The 19843-nt window shown below is 40.4% G+C and overlaps 2 protein-coding genes and 1 long non-coding RNA gene across 3 annotated transcripts in view; 1 reads left to right on the top strand and 2 right to left on the bottom strand.

Moving 5' to 3' along the window:
• The window catches only part of LOC145499976 (M-protein, striated muscle-like), a 60274-nt gene extending 58660 nt beyond the window's left edge, over positions 1-1614 (top strand). The window contains exon 10 of the mRNA XM_081479494.1: positions 825-1614. Coding sequence (XP_081335620.1) covers positions 825-927 — 103 coding nt within the window. The 3' untranslated portion in view covers positions 928-1614. The remainder of the gene's footprint in view (positions 1-824) is intronic.
• Positions 1615-6290: 4676 nt separating this feature from the next.
• On the bottom strand, positions 6291-19001 carry LOC145500521 (uncharacterized). Its single transcript, XR_014051107.1, has 2 exons — positions 17587-19001; positions 6291-6535 (listed from the first exon to the last, which is right to left on the bottom strand). It is a non-coding gene; the product is annotated as an uncharacterized LOC145500521 (long non-coding RNA).
• Positions 12112-15704, bottom strand: LOC145500154 (uncharacterized). The gene has a single exon (XM_081479634.1). The coding sequence runs from the start codon at positions 15656-15658 to the stop codon at positions 12425-12427; it is 3234 nt and encodes a 1077-aa protein (XP_081335760.1). The 5' UTR covers positions 15659-15704; the 3' UTR covers positions 12112-12424.
• Positions 19002-19843: the final 842 nt, after the last annotated feature.

Here is a 19843-nt window from a genome sequence, read left to right as displayed (position 1 = left end):
CACTGCCGAACACTGGTTGGGGATGACCGTTGAATAAGGCCCGTTCCAAACGCCGCTCCATTCATGCACCGAACCTTACTGATGAGTTAAGTACGGCAGAAGAGCGGTGTTTGAATCAGTTTGGTTCGCAGGTTAAGTTTGGTGCGGCAAACAACATTAAATTCGGCAGGGTCTGTCGCACTATGCGACGTTGGAGCGGCAGCTGATTCATACGGCGTTCTCCTCATGTGTCGAACCTAATGCATAAATTACTGTAATTTATTTTTCATATAACGGGACTCGTGATTGGCTCAAAATTGAGTGGCGTGACCAGTCATCCATGAAGCTCAAAGTCGTCGCTGAAAATATAGACAACAAAATACCAGTGTGCCTTCGATTTATGAGAAACGGGACTGTATAAGCGAGTTTCTTTAGCGCAAATTCATTTTTTGGTTTTTCTTCGTGCAATAGCCCAGCTTATTAGATTTCCCCTTAACAAGTCGATTTAACCGGGAGAAAACCTGTCTAAATACAAACACTAAACCTTGAGTTTGAATTTGCTTCCCTAAATATCGCTATAAGAGCATGCTAACAGCGAAATGTTTGTCACAGCTTTTCTATTTGGACAGAGTTCGTGAATTCAGAGCGCATATTTTCTCGTCGAAAATTGTTACCACCGGCTTCCCGAATTAAGTTCGACGTAAATACGCCATCTGAACCAGCCGTCGCTCCAAAGTCGCTCTAAAGTCGAACTTTATCAAGCTTGGTTCGGCACATGAGTGGAGCGGCGTTTGGATCGGACCGCCTAACATTATTTTATTATTTTATTTTTCCTCCCAAATCAGCAAACCAACCGAAAGAAGTGGCGCTTACAATTTCCAATTCGATTTCCCGTCGTTGTTTTCTGCTGATGGAAGACTGAGAACTGGAGAATTCGGGAAACGGTAAGGAAATTTCCGCCGTTCTGTTCCGAAAGGAAAAAGAGGAATACCTCTGGAGGTAGCTAGTCTGTGAAGTGTACAATTTCTAAACATAGGCACGCAAGGCGTGCAAGAGTTATTTTTTGTGTGTGTGTGAAGTGTCGGAGATAGAGGTATTCATAGTACAGTAATGATTTGGTTAATTTGACAAGTTTTTTTTGGTTGCGATATTACATCGGTCATGGTAAGATAGCTAAATAGTAAGCCATAAAATGTTTGACTGAACAAACTACAGTAATCTGACACGTCTCCAGATTCATGTAGATACCATCTTATTTTCTAACAGGCAATTTGATTCGTTCTTTGATACAACCCGCACTGTGATTGGTGTGACACGCGCACATGCATAACTCCCTTACTCACCGATCACATAACCCTTCCAACCCCCAAGAGGAATTTTTGCTCAAAAATACTCAAGTTAATTTAGAGACTTTTTCGCATTTTATACGAGTCGTAGGTTTACCTTTTTACACAACACAACACAACACAACACAACTTCACCGAAAATAGAAAGAAAGAGAAAAAAACCTCTGACACGCTGAAAGTCTGATTTAGTTAGATTGCCGCGCAGTCTTCAAAGAACATTTGAACAGTTTTCATACTTTTTATCTTTAAAGATATCGGACTGAAATGAATGCCATGAAATAAAACTATTAAACTGCTACTGCAGAGACGTAAAAACCGTCCAGAAATGAAAGCTTCTTTTTTGTTTAATATCCTGGAAACAATATATAATAGCCGATAACATGTCAGCTCTAATTGAATTTACTCCATATAAAAAACAAAAGTTACCATTTGTTACTAAAGATAGCAACATCTCGTGGGAACGAGTGGTGACGATTCGTCCGCTCTAATTGAATTTACTCCCTTGTGAAAAACAAGAGTGTCAAATTACACTTTGTAACTAAAAACCAAAAATATCTCGCTATATTTGCATGCACCAAGAACAAAGCAATCGTTACCCGCACTGACTATTGTAAACGTCAGAACTGTTTCAAATCTAAATAGTCTCGTCCCCTCTAAAACATGTCCTAAGAACTAGAAGCGACGATTCGTGACCTCTAATTGAATTAACTCCTTGTGAACAACAAAAGTATCAAGTTGCCTTTGTAACTAAAAATAAAAATATCTCTTGCACTTGCATACTACTAGCTCACGAACTGTTTCAAACCTCAAGGCTCATCTCGTTCATTTAACTAAAATCCTCAGCATAACCCACAGAAAATGTCGAAGTAAACCCAATATATGAATACTTCCTCCTCTTTTATAGAAGAATAAATATGGCCGGTCTGAACTCTATTGGGATCAAATCTTCTTACATACCATTTACCTTTACAACAAGAAATTTGATTGGTTGTTTATAGAAGATCCAATCTGATTGGTGTGACATACATACATCTCTCACTCACTCACTCATCCATTGACCCGTCCATAACATACCCGACGCGCCGACTAAGAGGTATTTTTTTTACAAAAAAAATGACCCAAAACCAAGTGTTAAGTTACCATTTGTAACTAAAAATAGCAATATCTTGTTTGTTCAACATTTCATGGCAACAAGTAGCGACGATTCGTCAGCTCTAATTTAATTTACTCCCTTGTGAAAAACAAAAGTGTGAAGTTACCATTTGTAACTAAAAATAGCAAACATCTCGTGGGAACAAGTGGTGACGATTTGTCAGCTCTAATTGAATTTACTCCTTGTGCAAAACAAAAGTATCAAGTTACCCTTTGTAACTAAAAATAAAAATATCTTGTGCCATTTGCATACTACTAACTCATGAACTCCTTCAAAACTCAAGACTCACCTCGTTCCTAACTAGCCACCATTACACTGAACATTATGCACTCTAAAACAACCCAATGTATGTATCTAACTGTCACACTCCGCTCCACACCGGACTAAAAATCACAAACCGGCAACATACACGTCAGTCTTTTTCAATTACCAAAGTCCTTGTGTTTAATACAATAAAACGCCCAAGACTTCATATACCTCACTAAAGTTATCATGAACGAAAACAATTTCCTTTTTCTCCTACTGCAATTCGTGCTGACTATTAATGTGAAAAAGCGAAAACCCTGATAACATTGAAGAGAAAAGATTTAGTTTCATTTCAAACGTATCTTCTCACTCCAGAGGTAAACAAGAACCATTATAATTGTAAAATCGTCACATAATTACATTTTTTTGTTCTGTTGACCAAATTAATTGTAGTCTCTTCGCTTTTCACCGTGAAACTTGTCAATGGATGCTGACATTGATTACACGCCCGGAACACTTACTATAAACTCTCCAGCAATATTTCGGTTTCAATACAACATGCAAACGATTTGAACCTGGTCGCAACCTCATCAAATTCCCAGTAGTGCATTCCGCTCCCCTAAAATACAATTGTTATTATTATTCAAATCTTAAACCTAGTAGCAGAGCGGCTAAGACTCATTTAATTGAAAACTTTATCTAATGGGAAAAGCTCACCCTTCATTGAATGCTCGTAGTTATATGTCAAACACTATGTTTCTTTGACTGATTATCCAATTGCAAATGTTTATCAAACCCGCCCACAAAATCCTCGCCTCAGAAGATGTCGAAATAAGCCCAATACATGAATAATTCCTCCTCTTTTATAGAACAATAAATATGGCCGTTCTGAACTGTATCAGGATCAGATCTCCTCACATACTATTTACCTTCACAACAAGAAATTTGATTGGCTGTTTATAGTAAATCTAATCTGATTGGTGTGACATATATACATCAGTGTCGAGGATTTAACCATGTGATGAAAATTACTATGAGGTGTGTTCCACTGAATGAATAAATCTGCGAAAAAATCAAACAAAAAACTAAAAGGTTTTATTTCGTGGTTCATGCTAAATTTCTAGTCTCCAGAAGATATCAGCTCTCTTCAATCAGAGCGGAAAAACATACTGCGCATCTTTCTGCGCATCCATAGGCCTACTTGCGGGCTCAGGTAATAATGGAGGCTGCAATGGAATTGCAATAGTGGAAAGAACGGCGGACTGCTAATACGGTACACGAGGATGTCGTTCGGTTGATTTATTTATACTTGGGCAAGCATGAATCTTATGGCCTGTCGAAAAAATGTGTCTTGTAGGGAAATAAAATCACGACGCAATAAATACCAACCTCTTCGAGAAGCAATAGTAATTAAAATGAAAAGGAGTGGCGTATGAGGAAACCTGGGTACTACAGGTCCCGGCTGTGTGACCAATAGCTAGCATTGTCCTCCCTGGTAACCAAGTCAACAGTGTTTTCACTCATGTGGCTAGTAACCATGCAAATTTATTGGACCAAACGAAAGTGTTTACATAAGAAAGAGAGTTCAACTAACACCGGATTAGTTTGGGACACCAACATGGCGGCCGTTTCATTGTTTTGGGGCACCAATATGACTGGCACATGTTCGACGATGGGGATTGCGATGAAAACTTATAATTTACCTCGGTAATTTCTCTAATAAACGTTATTGACTATAACTATGCAAACTGTCATAAAAATAGATATTAAACCTCCTACTCCTACAGTTTTATATAGATATGGCGGAAAGTTGAAGCCATTTATTACAACTATACAAACTGTCATAAAAAATGCAATAATTGATAATATAAAACATGTACTTCCAGTTTCGTACTGATAGATATGGTGGAAATACTCGTAAACAATCTTACCAATGTAAACCAATACAAAATCTGTCTTGTTTACGTAATTTGGTTCTCCTAACCATTCATTTGTATTAACCTAACTCTAAAAGAACAGTATACAACCGCTATGTCTTTTTCTGAATTAGCATATGATTTACAAAATAGAAGAAGCGAGGCAAAGGGAACGGTTTTTTCCGGAAGTTCCTGTAAGCAGGGAATCCTCGCGAGGCACCCCAATTTTCGAAATTCCCTTTCCGGAATTTTTCGTTCCATTTGGATTTTCTTTTCTTAATTCCCGGCTGAAGAATTCGCAACTGAAAATTTAATAATTTTCGAATTTTAAGGAAACTTTTTCTAGAAATTTCTGCACCCTTTAGCCCATTTCGAAGGTTTCAAAATAAATTTTCATTTCCCTGATACACTTAACTATTTGTTTGTATCTTGATTTTGTGTGTGTGTGTTTTCGTTTTTCTTCTCCTTTATTATGCATATAGCAAACAAGGTTAAGCAAATTAATTTTTTCATATCTACTCAGCTTATTTAGTTGTCTCGCTACTCTGGGTAGTTTTTTTTTGTCTAATTAACTTAGGCCCAGTTCAGATGCCGAACTTTTCATAAACCGAACTTAATTCGAATTTGGACCGACCCAAGTTATCAAAAGTACGCCTGTTGATTCAGATGCCAAACCTAATTCGCCGAACTTAATTTAGTTTGAACCAAAACACATCGAAATGTCAGTAGTTTTCAGGCAAAGTGTAAACTTCTTGTAAAATACGTTATAATAATTTATGCCGTTAGGTTCGACACCTGAAAAGTACGACGTGTGAATCCAAGCCGAAATTTCCGGTTAAGCTAGGCGAGAAGAACAGCTGAGCCGTTCCAGATTCAAATAGCCATTCTTAACCGAATCAGACGCCGAACTTTCCATGTACTCAATTCAACGTATTAGGTTCGACTCACGAAAAGTTCGGCGTCTGAAGTGGGCGTTATATTTTTACGCTGTTTTTGCTTTTTTGTAAATCTGGCAAAAAAAAAATATATAAGAAATAAAATTTAAAAAAAATGGTTGATTGTTCCGAAATTGTGGGTTGAATGGAAAGCGCCAATTTGAAAGTTTTGCGAGCTGTTGGTTAATATAATGATTACAGACTCCGTTAGTGATGTAGACGTTGATAGGATTGCATGGCTTCAATGAACACCTTCTGGCACACGTTTCTTTCAGGATGTGTGACACCACGCAGTTACTCGAACAACTTGGGTCGCAACACAATGATGAGTCAGACAAGCATCGGCACCCAAGGTTGTCAAGTAATATATCAAACACGGAAGACCGTGTTTGACCCCATTTCCAAACACCGAGAAGAGAGTTGAAAATACGACGTGCAGCGGAGTATTTTTGACGAATTTCGAGGTGTTTGGAAATGTGGTCAAACACTGTTTTGAGTGTTTGATATATCTTCTCAATCGAGACTAAAACTGAGGAGAAAACGGAGAAATAAGATCGTTAAAATCTATGCTAATTAACATCAGATGACCAAACACCGTCACGGTCATGGTTTCCTTTGGTTCCTTTGTTTCCTTTGTTTAAACTTGATTAATAAGTTTGAGAAGTGTAAACGGCACTCGTAATCACTTGTATCCGCAAATTTCCTCGGCCAAATCTCTGCGATTTACTAGCGGTTGACAAAGTGCGTCATGCAAGACCTGGTAGGTTGCAGCTGAACCTTCCCTTTGCTTCCAACATAGCAACATTTTATATGTCTTTTCTGAATATTCCTCGTTTTCTTTGTCAAAAGCTGTTAGCTTTCATTCATCCATTTTCAACCGACGTCCAAGCGGTTTCCAGCCTTCTGCAATCTTCTGTGAAAGTGTCTCTAATTCTTCATTACTGGGTGTTCCTTCTTTGACTATAATATAACAGAAAGTAATAGAAATTAAGTCAAATTCACGAAAGTTAACCTCAACTGCTACAGAGGACGTCGAAATGATCAGCTCAAGAGTTCACAAACTCAGCTCTGCATAGTTAATAGAGGGAAATGGTTAGGAAGGCCGGTAAACATCAAAGAAGCAAACAGACAGATTAAGATTTATGTTGGAAGGTCCTTGACCCTGCACATCTTTTGTGTTATGCCCACTGACTATGCATGATTACGTAATCGCAGTACTTCCAGTGGCGGATCCAGACCTTGAGCTAAGGGAGGCCCGGCATCCAGACCTTGACCTAAGGGGGGGGGGGGGGGGGGTTGGGTTGCTTGCCCTGCCAGCTTTTCTTTCTTCCGCGATTCTCTTTTACCCAAAATAAGGGGGAGGCGGCCTATTAATTTTCGCAACGTTAAACAACCCTTTTAAGCAATCACCGAGGGTTACACGCACAAAAGTAAAAGTATAACAGAATAAGCTTTTTAAACTTAAATTTAAACGAAACAACAATAGTTTTAATAACAAAAGAAAAATCGCTATCACCAATGGGAGGCCAAATTAAATATTCCTGAGAAGTAGTGTGCATACATTAAAGTTCAAAATAACAACCGTCAAATGTTCATTTTTCACAATAACAGCACTCCAACTTTTGATGTTGCTTATTAGACAGTTTTCATTCCTATTTCGAAGACAAGCTTCTCGAAGCGATCCTTACGTAACGGCTTCGTCAGAATGTCCGCAATTATCTCACCAGTGGCTACATATTTCAAAATGATCGCTCTGTTTTGCACTACTTCGCGAGCGAAATGATAGCTATACCAATGTGCTTGGTCCTAGCATGACCCAGTTGTCTTCATTAATTACGATGGGTTCCTCCAGAGGTTCTCCTACACCTGTGAGTAACCTTCGAAGCCAGATTGCTTACCGGGTGGCCGTACTGAGGGCCACATACTCGGCTTCTGTTGTCGACAGCACAACGGTAGCCTGTTTCTTTCTCAGCCAGCTCACTGCTCCCTTAGCCAATAAAAACACGCTTCCTGAAGTGGAGTGGCGGTCATCCACATCGCACCCCCAATCAGCATCTGAGTAACCAATCAGGTTTCCATCAGCACACTCCTTGTAACTCAAACCAAGACATACTGTTCCTTTCAGATATCCGAGAATCCGTTTTGCTCCAGTCAAGTGACTTTGTGTAGGATTTGCACAGAACTTCGACACAACTCCCACTGCTTGGGCGATGTCCGGATGAGTTGTGACTGCAGCATTAAGAAGGCTCTCAAGGATGGACTGGTACGAGATCGTATCGACTGGTCTGCTAACACCATCTTCCTTTTGCAGCTTGACGTTCAAATCAGCAGGTGCAGACACCGATGTCGCTTCTGCTTTCCCAAACTTCTTGAGCATCTTTTCGATATACTGCCCTTGATGACGGTAGACTTGCTTCCTTTCCTTGTCTTGAACGATGCAAACTCTCACATAGTAATGCAGCTCCCCCATATCCTTCATCTTAAACTGCAACTTTAAGCTGTCCTTAAGTCTTTGCATCTCCAAAATGTTTTTCGCTGGTATCATCAGATCATCAACGTGAATTGCGATGATTGTCAGCGTGTCCTTCTTTGTGATGAACACACAGGGATCTGCTGAGGCTTGAGTGAAACCAACCTTTTCAACACTTTCCCCGAAAGCTTTATTCCAACATCGGGACGACTGCTTTAATCCATACAGCGACTTCTCTAGCTTGCATACCAGATGCTGTTCTCCGGGTGTCACGTATTCCTCCGGTTGTTGCATGTAAATTTCGTCATCAAGTTTGCCATTAAGAAAAGCTGTCTCAACGTCAATCTGATGAATCAGGAATCATGCTGGACTACAAACGCTAGGAAAAGGCCGATTGAAGAAAAACGAACTACAGGTGAAAAAATTTCCTCATAATCATTCCCACATTTCTGGGCGTAACCCTTGGCTATTAGGCGTGCTTTAAAACGTTGTACTCTACCGTCCACATCATGCTTCAGCTTAAACACCGATTTGCATCCTATAGCTTTCCGACCCGGGGATAACTCAACCAACTTCCATGTCTTGTTCTCGATCATAAAATTGCACTCTGCATCTGTAGCCACTATCCACTCTGTAGCATGATCACTCGACTTTGCTTCTTGTATGGTTGAGGGCTCATCTACCTCACTTAGATGATAGGCAACATGGCGCACGCGGTAAGTCGCGGTGTCTGCATATTCGTCGTAACCATATCTGACAGGTGTTTTATGTGTTATCTCAGATCTTGGGAGTTCTTGCTGTTCTTGTGATTCTTGTGGTTCTTCTTCCTTCTCTGATCTCCTAATTTCCGCGGCTACTTCTTCTTCGTCTTTTGCAGTGGTGTCAGGATTCTGTTTCACCTCCGTGCTCTTTTGGTTTGGCTCTGTAGTCATGGCTGACTTCTGGCCGAAATCGCTCCTGTTAAACTCAACTTCTCTCCGGATATAGAGCTTTCGGTTCGTCTCATCAAAACGACAATATCCCTTTGATGTCAAGCTGTAGCCCACGAAACGCATCTTCTTTGACTTCGTGTCTAGCTTTCTCCGTTCGCAGTCTGGCACGTGGGCGTAGACCATACACCCAAATACTCAAAAGTGGCTCACATCCGGTTTCCTACCATACCACCGCTCATAAAGAGTTTCTCTTTCTTTTAGGGCCGTTGTGGGAAGGCGATTTCTCACGTAGGCAGCTGCAGAGATAGCTTCGGCCCAAAAAATGTTCGATAATCCTGCATGCGCGATCGAGCGTGCTGACTAAGACAACAACAGCCCAGACTCCCCGTCCCCCTCCCCTAGATTCGCCACTGACATCCATTTTTTTAGTTGTGTGAGCACACGTAACAACCTAGTTTAAACTTGGAAAATATTATTTTCCAAGTTGTAGTGGTGAAGCGATTTCACTCCTTTACTCCTTCACTGGGTCACTTCCTGTTAGACATTTGAAGCGGGGGAGGGGGGGGGGGGACTCTCATCTGAAAAGGTCAGGGATGCTCTTCGGAAAATTTGAATTTTGCTCCTAAAGGAGACAAATATGGGAGTTGCTCGAGCTTCATTAGACTCCCAAAAGATACCACTTAAAACGGAATACGTTCTATTACTAGCCACTGTTCAAGAAAGTATCCCTCGCGCACTTGTAAATCCGACTCGCGTACTCGAGAGATCAGCGAAAATCAAGCCTAAGAAAGCAATTACATGAGAGCGTTTCTTTTAATCATTATTTCTTCGAGTGCACCCTAAAGGTTACTTTGACAGCTAAAAATGGTGACGTTTCGTCATCAACACGCTAAGGGAGACCAGAATCCTTGATTTGTACCCGAGACGACGAGCATCCCCGACCTTCTCATGTAGGAGTTCCAGCCCCCCCCCCCCCCCGGGTTTCGAACATCCACCGTTTAAGGCCGTTTTACGGTCGCTTGCACCGTATCAAGTTAAGTGTTCTTTGAATTTCTGACGCAAGAGTTAAAAGCTCAAAACAAGACTCGATCCGATACTCGACTTCTGATTGGATCAATTCAATGAACAAGAGGTTTGCACCATATTTGGCATGTGAACACCACGCCCACAAAACAGGAACTTGGTACCTCTCAAAATGTCCGACGAGCAACCCCGTTATAGATCGATTCGCGCTACAATTGTACGGTGAATTTAACTGGAAAATGCAGTCAAATAGGACTCCTCTGTCCCCTGTGGTGAAATCCGGTGGGAAAAGGTTCTAGCGAGTCAACAAAAAAGGATTTTTCAGAAACTTTGCGAGAAGAGATAATTTACTTGTACAATAAAGGTTTCAGCGTGAACGAAATATCAAACTTTAACGACCATATAAACCAGTTTGCCTTTATGAACGTCTTGGAACTCTGAAATGGTTCAAGTAATCGATCAGTGTTACACTCTTTCCTATAAGAATATTGTTTTTCCGGTCAAGGCTGAATATTCTTTTTTGCCGATTTTAGGCATAAAATATTCTTGTGAATATTCTTAGAATATACACTATTTCTTTTTTTTATACGAGTAAATATTAGAAGAATATCCAGGTTGAAATTTGCAAAGTTTAAGAATACTTTAAGAATAAAACCGAGGCTGAGATTTTGAAAAGAATATTATTTTGTGTTGAAAATTTTTAAATATCATACAATTATTTGTCTTTAACCAAACCGTATAAAATTACTAAAATTCTTCCTTTCTCCAAAAGGCCAAACTAGCCTAAAAACAACAAAAACAGCTAATACATTTCTTCAAGAAGTTATGTGCACCATAACAGGTTTTAATGCCAGCAGGCTGGTTCTAAAATTACTTTAACACCATCAAGATACCAAATACATTAAAAAACAGAAATGTCATACGCTATAACCTAAGAATATTTACAAGAATATTTTCAGCCTAAAATGGGTAGAAAAATAAGAGTACTGAGCCTCGACCAGAGAAACAATATTCTTATAAAAAAAATAGAGTAGCGCATAACATTTTGATGTTTTTGAATGTATGTGGTGTCTGGATGGCGTTGAAGTAATTTTTGAGCCAGGCTGCAGGCATTAAAGCCGAATATAAGGTACATTAGCATCGAACATAACGGCTAGTGCTGATTTTTATTGTTGTTGTTGCTTTTTGGCTAGTTTTTTAACACACAAAATTACATTCTTTTTAAAATCTCAGCTTCCGGTTTATATTCTTAAAATGATCTTAAAATTTGGCAAATTTCAGCTTTGATATTCTGATAAAATACAGTATATTGTTATAAAAAAAGAGTGTATTAAAGATGATATTTCACGTTCTACTGACATATGGAAGTTGCAGAAGCCCGGCGTTCATTGGTTCAATTGAAATTCAATTATTTGGATCGATTGCTTGCTATTAAAACAGGGATTGAAATTAAATTCGCAATGATGGATTTGTTAATTCGTTCTTAGGAAAAACACACTCAGTAATTGTACAGGTAACCGTGTGAATGCGAGTGCAATTTAAGATTTATCCTACCAGTGATATTTGAAAATTCTCTCAAAATTGTGCGAGCCTTTAGGCCAGTGTAATTTGAAAGAACTTTCAAATATCACGAGTAGTGTGAATCCTTAATTGCTCGATTAATGACAAATTGGCCTTCTCTCACCCAATCACAATGAAGCAATTTTCTCAGTCAAAAAATGTGTCAACCCTTGAGTTGAGCTTAACAATTTTCGCGGGAACTGATCTCATCCGCGGGGTCGTACTAAGCTTCTTTTGTTTATCCCTTACGTCTTGCAATTTCTCGCACAGAAATCTTCGCTTCTGTTGATCGTTTTCGCCTCCTAAGTGATAGACTAGGCGATTTTGCACGGTCTTCGTGTTCCCACATTTGAACACAAGCGCAAATCGCAAGCGCATGTCTAGTCGATACCCTGCTCAAGCTTCTTCTGGCACAGAAGACGATTGCCACGGAATTACCGGTGAATTTAATCGGTGATATCTGACAAGGCAGTTTCTTCAAATAATAATAATAATAATAATAATAATAGTAATATATTTTTAAATAATAACAAGAACTTTATTGAAATCTCCTTAGAAAACCTATTTACAAATCTTCACACATTCCACTATAATAATAAAAATAATGATAACAATAATAATAACTTTTTTAAAATTTTAGCGTCATTATGTATTTATTTAAACTTTCAATTTGATCTTCACGCGGATGTCTGTGAAACCTGTAAAACGTGTTTCCGTATCTAATCATGATATCGTGGTTACTACAACTAATACTAATACTACTATCATCATCATAACATTAATTAACATATTCCATACAAATTGGTATATACAAGGTAAAAGTAAGTAAAAGAAATAAACTATTAAAACCTATTTCAACAGTGTTTACATAATGGCTCCCTCCTGGGTTTCAACGTCAATATCAATGTTCTTAAAGTCACATAAGGCTTTCCTTCTAGCTCTTGAACCTCTTAGGCAGATTAGTACGGATCTTAATAAAGCGAAGGATGTCCTTGCTCTTATCCAGGAGATTGTTTTAGCATAATGTTCTCCTTTCTTAATGGAGATCAGCTGCGCCAGTCTGGAATGGTAGTGCAGGCACTCGTTTCCCATGCCGCCTGTTGACGTGAAAATAAGGGGTGTAAAAGTTCCTTGTTCGATATCCAAAACCCTCCTCGCGTAAAGACGCTTCTTCTCGTTCTCATGATTGCGGTATATCTGTTGGAGCTCTAGGTCCCTATACGAATCAGCATTAGGGTGACAAACCCTCACGTCAAAGAATGCTGATCGTTGGTTCTCCCAGAACCCGCGCGCATGAATATCTAATCTCGCATCTGGAGCTCGATTAGAACCTCTTCCCAGCTGTTCACCCGAGATGTCTTGCAGGACAGGCTCAATCTCAACATCGGTACAAACCATATTCAGGAGTTCGGCTTCTAAGTCCCTCAGCTCATTGTGACGTTGGGTAACGAACCCACCTCTCTTGCATATCATTGCGTGGTCCACCGTAAAAGCATCACCGCATACACAGGTGGAGGGGATATCATCGACCGGCCAATCGTAGCGCAGTTTGATTGCATCGCGGAACTCTCTCTTATTTAGATTGAAACCCATTTCACGAAGGGGGAGTACCGTCAGCCAAACAGATGACCCTTTTTCCGCAGCAAGGTCAAGTGCCCGTTGGACTTTCTGTGGGGCTACCCCTCTGATATGCTCTGCCCTGTCTTGGAGCACCGTTGTTCTCTCACTCCTCATTGCCTGTTGTAGTGGCTTGACCAAAGAATCATCCGGCATCTGATGGGATTGAGCCACGATCTGTTGGACCAGCGGGATGGTAACTTTGACGGAGGAGGATTGCTCAAGATTTGCGTCAAGACACGGGTTTGTCATGCCAAACCCCCCTAGACGGACTGGCAGTGCTAGAATGTCCCTGTCCAGCCGAGTGCACCTATGCTCCGTAATTGCAGGGATGAGCACCTTAGATATGGCATTCTCCAAAGGCTCCAATAATTCTTGAATATCAGGCAAAGTTCTCAAAAAATAGGTCCATCGGTGCTTGAGGCCAAAGGTGTAAGCAGCATAACACGCTTGAGGCTGAGAAAGAGCAAACTCTGCCAGCTTGGTAATCTCGCTGACCCAGTTGGTCACCTTCTCGCTAACGTATTCCTCTAGATATTCCCGTGAACCTATCACCGCACCCAGATGTTTTTGTCCCTCTACCGTCACATTGACAGCCGTGTCCTTGAACACTTCTTTCACGCTTGCCTCTTTATCTGGCTTTGAGATAATCCAACATTTCTTGGGGTTGGGAAAATAGCCAAAGACTGGGCCAAGGCTGTTGAGGACATCCCACCATTTCTTGATTTCCAATACAGAGCCAGCTCCACAGGCATCGTCAGCAAACCAGCACTGTTTAATACTGGACGCCGCCTGCAGGCTTGTGATCAGCGGCTGCACACTTAAGGCGTAGAGGGCCATAGCAAGTGGGTCACCCTGTGTTGTTCCTTCAGCTGAAATGATCTCTTTGCCGCCGGTAATAAACAAGCGTGCCGACTTCCTGTAAGTATTGATGACATATGCTGCAATTACAGGGCAGAGAACCCGGATATTATGCAGTGAAGTTGCTCTGTTAAGTGCATTGAATGCATTAGAAGCATCGATGAGCAGTACCGCGCCCGTGTCATCTGCTTCAAATATGGCATGCATAGCATGTATAGCAGCCTCGCTGCCGGACTTTTGACCTGCGCATAGCTGAAGTGCACCACTCGCCTCAACCACGTCTCCCTTAGAAACGTTCATTACACACTTTCCAATAATCCTTCGTATCACCTCGCCGACCCCTATAGGCCTCACTGCACCTTCACCTTTATCCAGGGGAATCAATCGGCTTGCCACCAGTGACGCTATGGTTGCAGGGTCGATATAAGTTGTACATAGAGTCCTTGTCATTGTGGCTATCGCCTCGCATAATTTTGTAGACGACTGTTTAAAGGATTTGCAAGCCATCATTCTTCTAAAACCATTAGCGTCAACCCCGCATGGTCCCCCTGATCCCTTTGTTCTTAACGCAGCCTCCCTTATCATCTCACCATTTATCTCTGAGTACACCGATTCAGGGATATCATCATTAATCGGCCCGAAGAGAAGTGAGCCCAACGTTGTTGGTTGTGGGTTTGGATGTTTCTCTTTCAACTGGGCCATGACGTCATCCGTTAGCTCCAGCGCGCCCCCTGTTGATGTTTCGCTAAGGAAACGCAGCGCTGAATTGATTTGTCCTTCGAGCACAAGCTTAGCAAATATCTTGGATTTTTCCGGTTGATCAAATGTCTTAAGCTTTCCAATACGCCCCTGAAGCATTCTACCTTCGCGTAGCAACTTGCTGATTTCCCCTTCCTTCCAGAGCGCAAGGCGCTTAGATAAGAAATCCTGATGGTCTTTTGTCTTAGATTTCGGGCTTGGCTTTTGAAGTGCAACAGCCAAAAGGACAAAGGCTGCTTTCAAGGATATGTGCTGTTGATCAGAGTTGCTATTCCAGTCATTAATGTGCGATGTAACCTGATCAATAAATTCCTTTCCGGTTTTACCATATGGCACCAGAAAAACATTCTTTCTCCATGTAACAATCTCATTGTAAGCATCTGTTATGATGGAGGTTGGTATAACAATGAGACTGCCATCACTCCGTGTGCCCCAAGTGATCATTGATGGCTTATCAACAACATTGTGCTCTGGCAGACACCCCAGTACACTCACATTGTCTAGATCGTTCTGCTCTATCTGCTTCATTAACTCTGCGCCTCCTGGGATTTCCGTACTGGTACTGGTCATATTCAAATCGCTCGCTATTTCTTGTGAATTAGCATATCGTGATTCATCATTTCCAGCATCTTGAAAATCCAAAGTAAATAAATCTGCGCTGTCTGAATGATCAATATTAGAAGCAGACTGAGTTCCGACGCCAAACATAGATTCATCAATTCCTGACATCGCCCTCGAGTCACCCGAGGTGTTGTCCACTGACCTTTCTTGAATTTTTTCAAGTCTTGATGCTTGGTCCCGCAAATTTTGAGGTTTTAGTCCAAGGTCTCCATATCCTTTAGCGTCCCATAGGTTTTTCATAATCCCTATGTATCCCTTTTTCCTTCCATTCCCATTAACTGGGGCTCCGCTGGATGTTATTAGCTCCTGTGCCTTTCTTTTGCATAATAGTAATATATATAGTAATAAGAGCGTTTTTATTGTTATAATAATAATAATAATGATAATAATAATTAATAGCAATAATAGCAAACTTTATTGAGCACTTTTCCATACAAACTTGAATCTTACATGTATCTGGTAAAAAATTCAGAAATTCTGTTGTTCCTTAAGTTTTCGGTAATAATAATAATAATAATATTAGTAATAATAATAATAATAATAGTAATAATAATAATAATAATAATAATAATAATAATAATAATAATAATAATGGGAATTTGCAGTGGCATTTCTACAAAATGGCTCTTCATCCACTGTTTCCGCATGGAATTAGAATTTAGAAGTGTTGATTTTTGTGGAGGGAGGAAAACCGGAGAACCCGGAGGAAAACCCTCGAAGCAAGGCGAGAACCAACAACAAAATCAACCCACATATGACGCCGGGTCAGGGAATCGAACCCGGGACACATTGGTGGGTGGCGAACGCTCTCACCACTGCACCATCCCTGCTTCCCATCCCTTTCTCCCAAAAAGCTCTTTTCCTTTGCTTCGAAGATTGTTTTTCCATATTCTAGTAAAACGAACAGGCTGATGAATTACGCGTTTAGCTTTTTTTAAATTTGCAAATATCCGCATTCGACTCGGTTCGCCGAGTTTAGGCCTGTTCAAGGCTATTCCGCTATCATTCCTCTTTTTTCCCTTTTCCTTCTTTACCATTTACCCGCTGATTCTGTTTATAATAAGCCGTTGAACGTTTCACGGCAGACTTTGCTACTCCCGATGTAAGATAAAAAGATATAGTGTAAATACAAAAATTGCACATTCATTCCCAAGAAGCGTTACTGTAGCCCGCTGGGGAGTTCAAAGCTGCGTTTCATTGGTTGGCGGCATGGCCACGTTGACAACCGCTTTAGTGAGGTGCGAAATCTGTGAATTTCTCTCGGGGCCGAAACCTCAAGGTTTATTTTTGCGTGAATTACCTCTATGCAAATGAACTAATAGGATATGTAGACTTATCGGATTTTAAAGAAACTCGGTCAAAACTCTGCGTCAGATATTAGTGCACCAAAGTGTGTGAGGCTTTTGCGAAAATCGAAATATTTTTCCTGTGAAGTTCTATTGTCCAACTTTAAAAGGGATTTCCTAAGCAACCAATAGAAATATCGAAAAAGCCTCACACACTTTGTTAGCCATCATTTCCTGATTGATAATGTCTAGTCTGTTTGGATGTCCGCGGTAACGCAAAGGCTGGTAATTCAGTTTAGCAAATGCGCTCATTTTTGCGTTTAAAATAGCAAAATATATTGTTATTTTCGGATTCTACAGTTTATTAGTAGAATTCTATTAGTGTACTAATGCAAATGCTGTAATCTGATTGGCTGAGCCACTGTACACTATCAGCTATTAGTGTGCAGTGGCTCGGTGTGTTCAACAAAATTGCAACGTTGTTTCGTTTCTCCGAAGTTTTGAAAGAACAGTTAGAAACAAATGGATAATGAAATTCCTGAGAATAATAAAAGGAGGGCATTTACGATTTCTTAAATTAAATACGCTCGAAATGTTTGAAAGAAACTGATAAGCACGCGTACACAACTGCAAATGTCAAATTCACAATTCAGTCCACGCGAATTCTCAAAGCGTGAAGTTTAATACTAAGACCAGAAATAATTGGAATCGTTATTTGAAGCCAATTTCAGTTAGAATTCTACTAAAACAATTAGATTATTCGCTCTCGATTTCTATAAGGCGATAGTTAATTCGGCCTTCGGCCTCATCAACTATCACCTCATAGAAATCTCGAGCTCATAATCTAATTGTTAGTTAGCTTTACAATGATATATAGCTTACCTTGATTTTCTTTAAAGCAGCGCGTGATGAAAGCATTTTCCGGAAGGCACCCCTGAAGGTCTACAGTAACCTTAAGAGTTGGTTGCACATCACGAATCAATGATGTTTCTTTAATTTTACAATGCACATTAGATCTTCCGGTGGCTAAAATGTCAAAGTGATCCCATTTTATCCTGTAGCCTGTAAGGGTCATATGGTCTGCAATGGCAAAAGCGTGGTTACTACTCGTCAGCGCTTTAAACTGCTCCGTTTTCCAGTCATGCAACCGACGCTTTGTTTTCCCAATGTAAAAGGCATTACAATCCCAACAACCAGCCTTATACACAACTTTCGACCTAAGGAAACGGCTGAGTCTGTCCTTATAGGGGGAAAAAGACTTAATTCGACTAGTGTGTTGTTTTTTGTTTTTACTCAAGCTGAAATAGCCGAAGAATAAGAGTTTCTGCTGTCTGTTTCCATTTACCTCAGCATGCCGAGAACAAAAACAAATCACGCAAGAAGTGATTTTGGTTAGCCCGTGAACTTCAGGGGGATTTTGGTGGGATATTTAAAACTATTCAGATTTATGAGCGTTGTGATGGTGGAAACAAAATTAATGCAAATTAAACAACGCTGAGTTATTCCTCAAACCACAGGTCACCCAATCGTAATATAAGCGTTTGTATGGAGAACTCTGGTTGAAATATAAAGAGTTTGCATGGAAATTAGGAGATGACATTTACGTCGTTCAATGTATGGGTAATTTACCGGATAAAGACTCTTGCAATTGAACATTCATTGTTGTCATTTTTATTTTTTATCCTACGGTGTTATAACATGAGACTTGTATCTTATTATAACACCGTGGGACAAATATATCAAAATTCGCTCACATCTCGTTTATAAAGATCTTAAAACTACATGCTAAATGATAACATAAAGACCATTTTTGGTTTATTTTTAATGACAAAATCGTTGCAACAGCGCTTTTTCGTCTCTGACAGCCTTCCTCTGGTTCAACTAAAATACAGTCTAAATACCTTTTGCTCACAACCAGAAACTAATCAGGTATTGAATAAGCTTGCTACTTCCATGTTATAACATAAAATGTAGGGGTAGCCACGCGTTTTTTAAAGTTAGTGATCTTTTTTGAAAACTTTTACGGTGCCCGTTACATTTTTTCCTGTCACCTTCCCAGTAAGTAAGACATTTGCGGAGCTCGCACTTGTTTTGAGCGCGCCCTAAGCCATCGCAGTAACATGTTTACAGTTGGATTTCAGTATAATTTTCGACAGAAAGCAGCTAGTGTTTCAGCTGGAAGACGTTAACAGTTAGTGGTTAGCGATATGCTGCTATTCTGGTGTTCTTGGTTTAAGTACAGGCTCCTTAAACTTGATTTGGTCACTAGAAAAGTTTTGCTTTTATTTTAGTTGTGTACTTGGTAGCGTAGTTGATTGCGTCAATGTCAACCCCAGCGCGCGCGTGTCATGTAAACCATGGCTTGCGTAATGCGCGGAATGTGTGCGCACTAACAAAAGTAGATACCGTCAAGCAAGGTATATCTGAGTATTGTAGAAAGACTTTCACTCAAGTTTTCTTTTGCCGTCGTTAGTTTTCCTTTGTTTGTTAGGGCAATGCTACATTTATGTTTACAAGTTATGTACTTTAAAGAGGGCGATGAGATTTATAAGAGTCATTGATTATCGTGCGATCAAGCGTTTTTTCCTCCTTTCCCCCGTACGCCGAAAAGCGGCTGATCGCAGGTGACTCGTTGATAGGATTTGGCCTTAGAAACGAGGGAAAAATTGAGTGGATTCGCTGATTAAAAAAATATGGCGCACTTCTGGGGCGGATACAGAATTTTAGAGAAGGGAGCCCAAGAAACGGACCGCCGAAGACAGTCCCCTGCAGGGGGTTCTGGGGGCATCCTCTCCTGGACAATTTTCAAAATTAACCTTGCACGCGACGGCTGAGCCTGCAGTACGAGCGGCAGTCAAAACTAAGCTGTCTTACCAAAATGACACGATAATAGCTTTTTTCTTCGTAGCTGACAAAAATAAAGACAATGCTACCTGCTATTCAATTAGGGGGCTCGACCAAACCCCCGAAGTTCCCCCTCCGTTAGATCCGCTCCAGCATTTCAGATCAGCTATAACTTTTCGCAGGTCTTGGTAGGCCTTGGTTGGCCTTGGTTGTGATTTTGGCGTCTTGGGCACCTTTATTTTGGACGAGACGAATGCAAACTTTCACTTTGTACTGGAAAAGTCTAGTGCCGCTT

This window comes from Orbicella franksi, chromosome 10 (genome assembly GCF_964199315.1).
Source record: "Orbicella franksi chromosome 10, jaOrbFran1.1, whole genome shotgun sequence".
Lineage (NCBI taxonomy): Eukaryota > Metazoa > Cnidaria > Anthozoa > Scleractinia > Merulinidae > Orbicella > Orbicella franksi.
Note: the sequence above shows the minus strand (reverse complement) of the source record. Positions and strands in the feature narration are given on the sequence as shown.